General features: G+C 35.4%; 1 protein-coding gene across 10 annotated transcripts in view; it reads right to left on the reverse strand.

The window, feature by feature from the left end:
- The window catches only part of LOC131427551 (neuronal acetylcholine receptor subunit alpha-7), a 1,487,406-nt gene that overhangs the window by 339,055 nt on the left and 1,134,063 nt on the right, over positions 1–14,288 (reverse strand). For 9 of the 10 annotated variants that reach the window (XM_058590843.1, XM_058590842.1, XM_058590845.1 and 6 more), the window contains one exon: positions 12,138–12,224. The exons of the other annotated variant lie outside the window; for it this stretch is intronic. In XM_058590843.1, coding sequence (XP_058446826.1) covers positions 12,138–12,224 — 87 coding nt within the window. The remainder of the gene's footprint in view (positions 1–12,137; positions 12,225–14,288) is intronic. 10 annotated transcript variants of the gene reach the window in all.

Below are 14,288 nucleotides of genomic sequence, written 5' to 3' on the forward strand. Positions count from 1 at the left end.
AATTATGGATATAACGGTACTATTATTGGTCTACAACGAACTTTCAATGAAGTATCTGCCGGATTCGATTTTCACATTACGCGTAGCAGAATTCAAACAAATTTTTTTTAACATACTTAGAAATAGGAATAGTTTTTAATCATTGGGACTACTCATTGTCTGTTGATTACATGTAAATAAATAAATAAATAAACTGAGTATCGAACAATGCAGTGTTATCTCTTTTCATCGAAAAAGTGCACCAATAGTATTCGATTACAAAATCGCAGGACACACGATAACGCGAACAGAACATGTTAAAGATCTCGGTGTGATTCTTGATCGCGAAATAACCTTCAAACTTCACTACGAAAATACTATTTGCAAAGCAAACCGGCAATTGGGATTCATATTTAAAATTTCCTCCGAGTTTTGCGATCCTTTGTGAATACGATAATTATACTGCTCGATGGTACGGTCTGTGCTTGAATCGAACGCGATTGTTTGGTGTTCATATCGTTCAAATTGGATATTGAGGATTGAAGCAGTGCAACATAAATTTGTGAGATACACATTGAGACTTTTACCCTGGAACGACCCCATACAGATACCGTCCAATGAGGATCGTTGCCGTCTCTTAATCATTGAACCCCTGGAATTAAGAAGGACATATGCTCAAGCTACATTCGCAGCGAAATTGCTTCTTGGTGCTGTTGACTCTCCTGCATTACTCGAACGTCTGAATATGTATGCTCCAGAAAGATCTCTTCGACAGTGTTATTTCTTGCTCCTTGAAACACAGTATACTGTATACAAACAGCATGAGTCATTTAGATCCTTATGTCGTCAATTCAACGAGTTTGTTGAGTTTTTGCCTTTCTCATATAGAAAGGCTATGCAATCACTGTGAAAATCGACTTTTTAACCGAGGCCCGGAGGACCGAATATCATATACCATTCGACTCAACTCGACGAACTGAGCAAATGTCTGTGTGTTTGTCCGTGTGTGTGTGTGTGTGTGTGTGTGTGTGTGTGTGTGTGTATGTGCGTGTATGTAACAAAAATATGCACTCACTTTTCTCAGAGAAGGCTGAACCGATTTTCACTAACAAAGATTCAAATAAAAGGTCTCATAGTCCCATAGCCTGCTATTGATTTTCATTCCGATCCGACTTTCGGTTCCGGAGATATAGGATGATATGTACCAAAAAATGAAAAAAATATGCACTCACATTTTTCAGAGATGGCTGAACCGATTTTCACAAACTAAGATTCAAATAAAAGGTATTATGATCCCATAGCTTGCTATTGAATTTCATTTGAATGTAACTTCTGGTTCCGGAGTTATATGGTAATATGTGAAAATTTGAGAAAAAGTTTACACTCAATTATCTCTGGAACAACTCAACCGATTTTTGCAAACTAAGATTCAAATAAAAGGTAATAAAATATTCTAAAAATTTGTAGAACATTTCATCTGGATCCGACTTCCGGTTCCGGAACTAAAGCGTGATAAGTGGAAACTTACCTATTTTAATATTTTTCCACCAACGATGGTTAAAAACAGGTACAAATCCCATAAAACTGCCCGATAAACTCTTCTAGTTTGCAGAGCTTGTTAGTTTGTGGGCATGAAAACTTAATTCTGCGCTACTGTTCCCCTCTTTTCCTGTTCCGAGTTCACCGAAAGTGGAGAAGAAAAACTTCTAAAACCAAATTCACTTCGATTTCTCTGCGATGTTTGAACCGATTTTACAAATCTTGATTTGAATTCATGCTGTCTTTAAAGCTACTGTGAAATTTCATCCTGATCCGACTTCCGGTTCCGCAGTTACAGGGCGATTATTGTCAAAGTTATCAAATCACCATAAAGAGTGACAATATATACAACACCGAAAGAAGAAGAAAACACAAAACGAACCAGGCGTGCTTTGTTCTATTTCGTACACGTTGTGTAGTGATGTCAATAATAATAATAATAATAATAATAATAATAATAATAATAATAATAATAATAATAATAATAATAATAATAATAATAATAATAATAATAATAATAATAATAATAATAATAATAATAATAATAATAATAATAATAATAATAATAATAATAATAATAATAATAATAATAATAATAATAATAATAATAATAATAATAATAATAATAATAATAATAATAATAATAATAATAATAATAATAATAATAATAATAATAATAATAATAATAATAATAATAATAATAATAATAATAATAATAATCCTACTACATGTCTTATGCTGCTGATTCATGCTGTTTAGCTTGACTTACATATGCAGAAGTAACAAAAACGCAGGTTCGTTTCGTTTGTTAGATTTCGTTTAATTGGTTTAATCGAAATAAAGCATGAGATAGTAAGTATAGGTTTACCTACGTCCAAAACTGTTTCAATTTGTAGGTCATATTTTTTGGTAGCAAACGAACCAACTTCGGCTGTTCCGTTTATCTGAATCCGGTTTCGGAAGAATTAGAAGTGCCCAAAGTGCCAAATCGATTTTCACAAACTTATATTTTCAAAGGAAAAGTCTTACAGTTTCATACGGAATTCTTTAATTTGTTGAGGATACTTCTTTCGGTTCCGAAACTACAGGTTAAACAGGATTTGTAGAGTTTGTGAGATTAGGTCCGAACAAATTTTCTTATTTCTATTCAATAAACAGTTGTTTTTGCGAATTTCACGGTTATATTTATGATGTAATGAGTAATATGAGAAAGGCATCATTACACCACTAGGTGGATTAAAATATTTTAGATTAGCATCACTGTTCTCATACAAATAGGCAACGCAAATGTCAAGCACTAGTTTGGAAAAATGATGCTGACTGTGTGACATAAGCATGCTTTTGTGAACTACTCGAATCAATCTGAATCAATTGGTGTCAAAATTGGTATCTGTTATGAAAGAAGAGAAAGGCATTATCACACCACTAGGTGGATTAAGAAGGGGTTTTTTATTTTAATTTGTCATCCAATTTGTTTTATCGTAAGCTACTTGACCTTTTTCGTGTTGTGTTCCATGATAATTTAGCCTAAGTTGAATGATTTTTAGTTTAGTTTAGTTTATTCATTAAGACACCTATTGTCAGGTGTAATATACAGCAACGTATAAACAAATATTTCGCCAGATACAACCTACAAAGAGAAGCAATTTTTCATCACGAGTAATTTGTTTTAATATTCTTGTACAATTACGCCGATGATAGTTGTGGGGGATTTCAACATAGATGTCTCAAAACAAGATAATATTAAATTCATTGATTTCATGAGCAACTTTATGAAGTTGGATTTGAAATCTGCTCATTCATAACTTACGCTTGGAGGCACATGTATTGATCTCGTATTTGCTAGAAATATCAACGTAGAGAGCCGTAGATATATGTAATACTTTTCATATCATAGGCCTATTGTATCATTGATGAATCCAGCGAATTAATGTTTTCTTCATTGGAAAATTATAATCGGTTGAGAACGCTATACCTACACCAACTAACCACCCACGAACAGCAGGTCAGCCTGGAAATAGATGACGGATAGTGGCGTATCCTGGGGGGTGGGACTAATTTTAATAATCTTTTTTGATAGCTATTACCGTGCGGAAACTAAGTCTAAAGGCCTGTTTTCATACACATAGAGTTGAAATGATGCCTTTTTGCCTTTCTCTATAGAAACGTATTAAAATTGCTGGAAAACCCGACTTTCAAACGGAAACCCATACTGTTATTCACCATTCGACTCAGTTGAAACTTCTTAAATTGAAAAATTTTTTTTGATGTCAAACGTTTCAGAATTGCATGAAACTTGGAGATTTAGTGTCATCTAAATAACAAATTTGTTTTGAAACAGTCAACTTTCAGGGACCTAGAAAAATTTTGAGATTATTTCCATATCCCAGAAAGTCGATGTTTCGAATTTTTTTTTCAAGATGACACTAAAACTTGACGTTTCATGCAGTTCTAAGACATTTGGCATCAACAATTTTTTTTCGATTTCGGATACCTCATCATATCTCCGGAATCAATAGTCACAGCCATTTGATTTTCAAACTTGATCAATGGCCTCACAATAACTTTCAATCGGGCCTAAACTTGTGAAAATCGGTTAGGCCATCTCCGAGAAACTTGCGAGGTGAAAAAACAACGCATTTTGTCGGTTACGTCACTTATACAATCATATCTCCGGAACCAAAAGTCACATTTGATATTCGAACTTGATCATTGGCCTAACAATAGCTTTCAAACGCGCCTAGACTTGCTATAATCGGTTCAGCCACCTCCGAGAACCTTGCGCGGCAAAAAAAAAACACGTTTTGTCGGTTAGCCATCTCTGAGAAAATTGAAAGATAAATATATTTTCGAAAAGTGCACACATACACACACAGACATTTTCCGATCTCGCTGAACTTAGTCGTGTGGTATATAACACTATGGGTCTCCGAGGCTCCGTTCGAAAATCGGTTTTCCAGCATTTCTATTACCTTTTTATACAGAAAGGCAAAAATTGAGTGATCCATTTTTTAATATATGACCACTATTTCCAGTGCTTCCGGAACCGAAGACCGGGAACCAAGATAGATGGAATCGGTTTGTTTAGTTTCCTGTTGATAATGGCTTTCGATATGTGTAGTTTTGAGATCAAATTTGAAAACAATTTGCTTTTTATGTTTCGCCGGTTTAGTCGGATCCGGATGAAATCCAGGAGTTCCGCTTGGGACCGTGAGACCTTTCATTTGAATCTAAGTTTGTGGAAATCGGTCAAACCCTCGCTGAGAAAGGTGAGTGAGATCCATTTTGGAATATATGACCAGTGTTTCTGGTGCTTCCGGAACTGTAGACCGGGAATCAGGATAGCCGGAATCGGTTTGTTTAGTTGCCTACTGATAATGGCTATCGATTTGTATAGTTTTGAGAACTGTTTATAAAAAAAATTGCGTTTTGTTTCGCCAGTTTAAATGGCGGTGTACAATATTTAACACACTTTTCTCTATAACTCCGGAATCGGAAGTAGAGTTCAAATTCAGGAATTACGTATGGAGCCGTGGGACCTTTCATTTGAATCTTAGTTTGTCAAAATTGGTTCAGCCATCTTTAAGAAAATCTAGTGAGATTATTTGATACGTACACACACATACATACACACAGAGATTGCTCAGCTCGATGAACTGAGTCGAATGGTATGTGCCATTTTACAAGTCGGTTTGTCATGTGGCAAAACATATTTGGTATCCAAGGTCAATTGTGCAGATACTGTCAAAACAAATTTTTACCTTTCATTTGCGACTAGTCTGATCAAAATCGGTTCAGTCATCTCTGAGATCTTGACCTCTTTTTTAACAACACACATACATACACACACGCACATTAGCTCAATTCGTCGAGGTGAATCGATTGGTGCATGAATTCGGCCCTACGGGCCTAGGAGGATTTTCTTAAATTGTGATCGAATTCATTACCTATTTTTATATTTATTTGAAAAAGTAAAAAGGATTGACAACCAATTTACAGCAAACCATATAAAATTCCCCACGCACACAAAGAGAGATTGGAAAAACAAAATGACCTGAGACAAATTTATAGTATAGTTCCAACGACACCAAAAGGTAACGATTGATCATCGACTGTAGAAAAGTAAACACTGTAGTCGAAGACGACCAATTCACTTTACTTAATATTGAAGATATAATTGATACTCTAGTCGGAACCAAATTTTTCACAGTAAGACCTGTCACAAGGTTACTATCAGTATCTGTTACGACCAGATAATAGTGTCAGCTTTCTCAGCTCCATCAGCAATAGCAAATGACCAGACTGCCAATGGGCCTAAAAATTAGTCCTTTATTTTCTCGTCTGATGACGATTACGATGTCAGGACTTGACACAAAAAAAATGTCTCGTGTATCTTAACAATATTATAGTTTTCTGAAAGACAACCGGCAAGCACAACAAAAATTTAATTGGAGTATTTGAGAAATTTCGAATGATGAATTTGAAATAAAACCCGAAAAAAATGTAATTTTTCAAAACAGAGTTATTACATCTAGCTTATGTAATATCAGTCGAATCAATGAAACCGGACCCTGCCAAGATACAGGCAAACTCTGATGAAGTTCAAAGATTTATAGCTTTCACAAATTTATATCGAAAGTGCATCATAAATTTCGCAACCCTTTGCGAGGTGCAAAGGGTTGCGAAATTTATGATGCACTTTCGATATAAATTTGTGAAAGCTATAAATCTTTGAACTTCATCAGAGTTTGCCTGTATCTTGGCAGGGTCCGGTTTCATTGATTCGACTGATATTACATAAGCTAGATGTAATAACTCTGTTTTGAAAAATTACATTTTTTTCGGGTTTTATTTCAAATTCATCATTCGAAAAAAAAATACAAAAAAAGAGGTTAAAAGAGGTTTTAATAAGACTAACAAGAAAAAAGGCGGGTGGGTAATGTCAGAGACATAACTGGATGTCGTGAACACGAAAAAACTGACACGCTCCCATCACTTCTCCGAATATGAGTTAGTTGATTGATTGTATGAATTGTGCAAGCTTTCCTCTTTTTCACTAATAGAGTTTGAAGCGATGCACCTACATTAAAGTACAGATTAGTTACTTTAAACAACTACTATTCTACAACTATAATTTGCTAATATAGGAGGCTAGGTACGACAAATTTGTAGTTTATTTTTATTGAAGCTATGAAGTTCGAAGATATCTGATTCTTCTCGAAATTTCAGTACGAGACAATAGCAATGGCCTGGACTGAAATGTATCGACGATCTTCGGTATGCAAGTCATTCTAATAATAATAATGATAGTAATAATAATAATAATAATAATAATAATAATAATAATAATAATAATAATAATAATAAAAATTATAATAATAATAATAATAATAATAATAATAATAATAATAATAATAATAATAATAATAATAATAATAATACAGAATAACCTGTATATATGGCAACCCGCTTTCGCATGGCATATTTTCACACGACCCCATACTAGTGTAAAGATGTGTTCAACATTCGCTTTCGCATTGCCGTTTGTAATTGAATGTGTTAGTGATGGTGCAAATTAATTTAACTTCCATCTTGATGAATCTTCTGGTAGGAAATATTGAGATCTGAGTTGGTTCTCGTGTGTGTCTGGTTCCGACAATGGGCCTTGCTGGACTTTTTGGCTGCCTTTCTATCGATTTTCGGTGTCATTGTGCTGACGATGTCTCGTGCATTCAGATCGGGAAACAATGAGAAGTCAGGTCCTCCATGTTACTCTTGTGTGTCTTGTTTCGGGAACAGTTGCTCAGCAAATAGTAGGAAAAATGAACCACTCAACTTTTATATGAATGCTCTTGTATAGATGCAGACATCTCGCGTTCTGATTGGCTGGTGCTTTCATGGGTTAAATCAAACAGGTTTTTCAATAGTGTACTATTGGAAAACTTCAATATTGTTGCAATACACGTTCAAGTTGAAAATTTTCGGTTCTATTGATAGTTAGATTATATAAATCCTTCTACAGATCACTGGGCTATGAGCTTTCAAAATACGAGAAAGGCAAACGCGCCTTATGAATTATCTTCTTTGATACTCGTTTATACCAAACATTTCAGAAAAGTTTAATTTTGAATGTCACACAACTGAAAATTTTATTATAAAATTGTGATCATATTTTCGATGGCGTGTAGCAAGAATTGATGTTGATTCATTAGATATAACATGAGATATTCACGATCAAAAACTTAGCACTCTCTCAGAGGGTAAATTTTGAAAAGGCGACCCACAGTAAAGTAAGTCGTGTTCACGACAAAAAGATACATTTTGATTGAACCGACGAATGTGAACGGATGTATCACCGACAAATTAAAAAAAACATCACTAGACTAACAAAACAACAGCGTGAGAAAACCATAAATATTTGAAAAACAAAATTTCTTGAAACTTTTGGAGACAATGAAGAGAATTCATAACTCTTCGGTCATCAGATGAAGCAGTCGGCAATGAAAGCAGACCTTTTGCGTGGTATAAAGCCTCAAACGCTTAGGTCGTGCTTTCATTTGGACTTCGATCGCCGGGAGCAGCAGACGCCAGTAATGAGACTTTTAGCGTGGTACAAAACCTTAAACGCTCAGGTCGTGCTCTCATTTGGACTTCAGTCGTCAGGTTTAGCAGTCAGCAAAGAAAGCAGACCTTCGACGTGGTATAAAGCCTCAAACGCTTAGGTCGTGCTTTCATTTGGACTTCGATCGCCGGGAGCAGCAGACGCCAGTAATGAGACTTCTAGCGTGGTACAAAACCTTTAACGCTCAGGTCGTGCTCTCATTTGGACTTCGGTCGTCAGGTGGAGTAGTCGGAAATGAAAGCAGACCTTTTGCGTGGTATAAAGCCTCAAACGCTCAGGTCGTGTTCACATTTGGACTTCGATCGTCGGGAGCAGCAGACGTCAATGAGAGAGACTTTTATCGTGGTACAAAACCATAAAATCTCAGATCGTCCTCTTATTTGGACTTCGGTTGTCAGGTGGAGCAGTCGGAAACGAAAGCAGACCTTTTGCGTGGTACAAAGCCTTAAATGCTTAGGTCGTGCTTTCATTTGGACTTCAATCGTCGGGAGATGATGATGATGGATGGTCCCGCCTCATACCTCTACAAAGGTGTGAGCAGAACGAGTTAGAGAATCAAACCCGATATCTTTATCAGTACCAGACAGTAATTCACCTGGCCCTTCCCGCCGGACCAGTTCATCGCTACAAACATCAGCTACGATGGAGTAACGAGACTGCGGATGAGCAGAGCCAAGCCCAATTCCATCAACAACTGTCGATCCCAATTAGTTTCCCGAATCTATTCCTTAAATTACTAATCAGACCTTGCTATCAAAGTCAAGAGTCAAACTTAACACACTGAATGGCTCTTCGACCAGTCCTGTTCGCTTTCCAAATAGTCACTACCTACTTCGCGCGCGAAGATCAAACGTTTGTAGACTGCTCTTTATTTTTAACTCTCAAACAAACTAAAAATGGATGGATTCACCAAAACACGAGAAGATTGTCTTCTACTTAGGACAAACACACAATACAGAAGTCTAGAGGAGACATGGTTGTATATCGCTATCTGTGCAAGACCAGATATTGCTGCTAGCGTTTCAATTTTATGAAGATCTGTGTGTGCCCCGATTGTCCGGCAGTAGCCGCTGAGGAGGAGTATTGACAGGTGCAGTGACTGGCAACTCGCTTGATAGAGCGCACAGCTGGTGCTGAAGCGCGTTCCACGGAGCGGTTTATTGAGTCAACCGGATAGGAAAAAGTCTCAGGGAGCCGAATCAGGTGAATTCGGTGCTTTCTAAATGACATTCGTTTTGTTTTTAGCCGAATGTTCAAGGATAATGATGGTATTGTGTGACGGTTGGTTATCATGGTGCAAAATCCATGAGTTATCTGTCCACAAATCTGGTCTATTTCGGCAGATATCTTCACGCAAACGTCTCAAGGCTTCTTTGCTCTTTTTAATGGGGAACACATTTTTGTTTTCTATATAGGCGTGCAAACTAGAAACTCAAGAAAAATACACGTAGAAATGTGGTCAGGTTTTGAACAATTACAGCTCAGTCAATTTTATATAAATTATTAACATTATGTCACCACTTGATTGGAAATATTTCTACGTATTGATTTGAATGTTCATAGGCATGCATTTTTAATTTTGTATCATTGAAATGTTGATTAATAGCTAGCACTGTCCTATTTTGTCTGCAAAAAATCTCCGGCATAATGGATTTCCCTGCCATAGTCGACGGTTTTGAAGGAGTAAGCGATATATCAAAGGGAAAGCATCGCTCTGATTGGTCAATCGATGCTAAAGCGCAGCTGCTGGAAGCACGCGAATCTATAAATAGAAGCAAAATTATAGCTAACGTTTCAGTGCAATGAGTAGCATGCTACAGGTAGGTTGTTGCTAGACAGCAAGAAAAAAGTGCCATAAAACGATTTGAAGCTTTTATTGGTATGCTCTGATCTTGTGCCATGCAAGTTCGGATGAAATTCCATGTTATGTCGTTTCGCCTGAGAAATTGACAACTACCACAGGGTAAATTTATAGTGCATTAGACTAATTTCCAATTTATATAAGATGAACTCGATTGATAATAAGAAACTCGCTTCAACCGAAATCGCAGAATGGTTCTAATGGTAGAGATACGCTATAAAAATAACTGCTTGCGTACAAAACTTGAACACAAGTTTGGTGAAGAGAAGCTTAAATATCGAAATCCGTATCGCAAGCTTAAATATCGATATCCGTATAGTGTACAAACATATAATTGCATACATTAGGGCTATTGGTTTAATTTTGTCGGCTATAAAACAAATAGGGAAACAGAGGTATTTTGGCCACTTCATATATTTTGCCCACCTAACAAACTTTATCGATTTTATCGGATTTTATCGATGTTAAGTAACCGATATTGCATAAATTTGAAGCTAATCACATTAAATTACCCATTGCGGAAGGGTTTTTCAAAGATATTACAACATTTGGTGGATATTTATTCAAAGTGGGCCAAAATAAAATCAATCCTAAAGAGGGCCAAAATACCTCTGTTACCCTACAAATCACGACAAATAAAGTCTATATTCTGGGCTCGCGTGTTCGGTTTTGGTTCCTAATAAAGTTCAATCTAAGCAGACTCTCATGCATTTGCGAATTCAAAAGTGTGACGATTGATTGAACTGTTTGATTGTAGATCATTAGAAATTTTGGTTGCCTTGTTCCACATCAATGGCTCGAACAACCCCATGGGGCTGATCCTTGTAGTTTTTATAGCCAATTTGCGGTATACGAACATCCATTCTTTGATTTTGTTGATGTTTTCGTCGGTTTTCTATCTCGATGGCCTACCGCTTGTTTCATCTTCATTCAGACTCACGACCAATTCTGAAACGTTAGTGCCACTGATAAACGACTGTTTTATTCATAGTATTGTAGCCGAAACACTCTTCTAACATTTGCAATGTCGTCGCACCATTGACACCGCATTTAACGCAAAATTTAATACTGACTCGTTGTTCAATTCCATTGTACAAAATCGAGCACACGCAAATCGCAAATGTACTCAATACAGCGTAACTTTTTCAAATGTCCAGGTATCAAGCTGAAAATTAGACAGAATATCAATGGCAAATGTGACAACCTTAATAGAATATAAAAAATATAATCGACTCCACACGGTGGTCATTTCTTGAACTTTTTGATCAAGGTGGTAAGTGCAACTAAACACTTTTTTTACAACATATATTAGAAACTAAAATACGGTTGCCGATAAAATTTCTTAGACTTTTGATGAATATGCTCCAGATTTAAATTTTTCTGATTGTTGGTATAATACCGAAATCCAAAAACTGTATCCCGTGCTCATAAAAATGGTATGAACATGGCTTAAAATATTGCTGACAACAATGCAACCAATACAAAATACGTTGATTTCAGGAACCAGCTTCCGTAGCAGGAAGTTGGGCGTAAGCTGCCTATCCTTAACACTAACTGGTTGATTGTCGAATTTTAATTTTAAATAACTCAATGGGGGTAAAATATTATACAAGTTAATTTATTCTATTATTAATACTCGAGTAACAAATTAGCGTTTATTCTTCGCGTTTGACAAAAAATGTGGGGCTATCACGAATAATATCGTTATAGATTTAATTCTAAACAGTTTTGGTGATGCTCTCCTGATGTTGCCTATATGTTTCTAAAATATGAACGAAGAATTTTTCTTTGACTGTAATTTATTCAGCATTCCAGTTAATATTTTTAATCAAACAAAAGCTCACACTGAATATGAATAAATATTACATGCAGTATCTATACTAATTCTTGTATAGACTTTTAGAAATATTGTTTAGTATCCAGATGATTGTTAGGATATTAGTATGTAAAAATGAAGATACTCATCGTGAGTGTTCAAGCTATGACCAAAAGTAGCAAACAAAGTTTTTCGACACCAATAAGTTAATATGAACGATCTCACTATACATTTGGTTAGTGATAAAAAACACACACACGTACACATAAAACGGTTCAACAATAATCCATTCAACATATATAATTATGTAAATTCACTACCTAACAAGGGAATAGCATCGGATACTTGAGGTAATGTCTCCGCCACTAAGTTCAGGAATACAGTTAGTGATAGAAGAATTGTCACACCTGAAAGATTTAAGACTTTTAGTTATCAACAGCGAAATTTAAATACAATGCTGAGCGGTTTCATCGAGTTTTATTATTATTACGTCTTTATTAGATGTTTATGTTTTTGTTTCATAAGTGTTAAATTTTGCGTAAGCATTTTTATGGCTTGAAGTGACAATTAGCATATTCAGTTTGATATTTTGGCTATATCTTTACATTTAAGAGGGCCAAAGCAAAAACTCCTAGAAATTAAAAATAATAAAAAATAATACACATAATATATGTACATATGTATATGTATATATATATATATATATATATATATATATATATATATATATATATATATATATATATATATATATATATATATATATATGTGTATATATATATATATATATATATATATATATATATATATATATATATATATATATATATATATATATATATATATATATATATATATATATATATATATATATATATATATATATATATATATATATATATATATATATATATATATATATATATATATAAATTCTAGCAGGGAGATAAGCCACGTTTGTTGTGCAGGTTATTTCCTCTCTGAATAAAGACTGGCGCCCGAGATTTTTGCATACGAACGGAATTTGATTACTGAGTTACTATGTGGTGTTTCCGGGTATAATGTTTAAGTTTACAAATTATACAATATTTCCGTATTCATAATATAAAACTAAACTTTATTCTTGGTGATAGCGACTGGATGTGACTCGATGGATAGTTCTGCAGCAGATGATGTTTATATTTTGCTTTCTTACATTTTCCGCACCCACGCTTAGCAAAATCTTGCGATCTGTCCATTTACCATCGTGGGATCAATTAATCCCAGTAAATTCGAACATCGGACGGATCGTGTATGAAAGCTTATACCCAGTAAATACTAACATCGTACGGATCGTGCACGTATGCTAATGATTGCGTTTCAAACCAGATGGGCGATTACATTTTCTATCGCTAGTGCATAAGAGTGAAGAGATACTGAAGCAAGGAGGGCGACGGATGCCCGATACGGGAGGGATGGGTATAGTGTGATGCGATTCACAATATCGAATATATGGTCATCGATTTACTGAAAAAAGAGGAGAATGTCGTCAAAGTTAAAATCTCTACAATCAAAGTAAAACAACATTTTCAACAGTAGTGATCCAAAGTGAGACCGCGTGCCAGAGAACAATCTCCAGATTTATAGCTAGTAAGCTACGGGTTAAAGTTTAATCGAATAGTATTTACTGGTGATTATTGTCTCAAACGAATAATAAAAACGTATTTTATTTCGTATCTTGATAACAAAGGATTTATTCTCCACCTCCCTTCGTACCGTCTCATCCAAATGATCACATATTGCTTGATTGCTTGATCAACTCAATTTTTCGATTAAGATCTTGACCAATATAACAACCCAAATGAACGATATGCGCAGTGAAATGAACGATCTGCGACTGAAGAACACTAGACTTTCTCATGAGATTAACGAACGCACGTACCCGTTATACGTTTACAGTACACCACAGTGTAATCCAGAAAACAACGGTGGACCACCCGAGCATAGTGTGGACGCGTTTGAGAACGCTAACGGCGATGATCAGGTTGGAGCCGGTAGCAGTGGAGCGTTGTGTTAAATTTAAATTGCCACTATACAATGCCCTCCTGAATCGTCTGATACGATAAAATAGACAGTCTTGGAGGTTGAAACTGCATTTAACAACTTTACCGGTACTGACTATTAAACGGTTCGTAAGTGGATTCAAGATTTTGAGGAAATGGCTGAATCGGTCGGCTTATCAGAGTATGTCGCTATGAAGAAAAAATTGACAGGATTGGCTAGATCATTGAAAGTTCACTGGGTTATGACAAATTGAACAAAATTAGTAGTCGGTAGAATATACTGCAACGGCCGAGAATAGATGCAACAGACGACAAGCGCTACGTTTGTTATAAATGCCAGGAACCGGGTCATATGATGCGTAATTGCAAAAAAAGAACTCAATGAAATTGTGCAGCACGAAAACCGTCGTTGATGAAGGAATATTTCGG

The sequence above is a fragment of the Malaya genurostris genome, chromosome 2 (genome assembly GCF_030247185.1).
Source record: "Malaya genurostris strain Urasoe2022 chromosome 2, Malgen_1.1, whole genome shotgun sequence".
Lineage (NCBI taxonomy): Eukaryota > Metazoa > Arthropoda > Insecta > Diptera > Culicidae > Malaya > Malaya genurostris.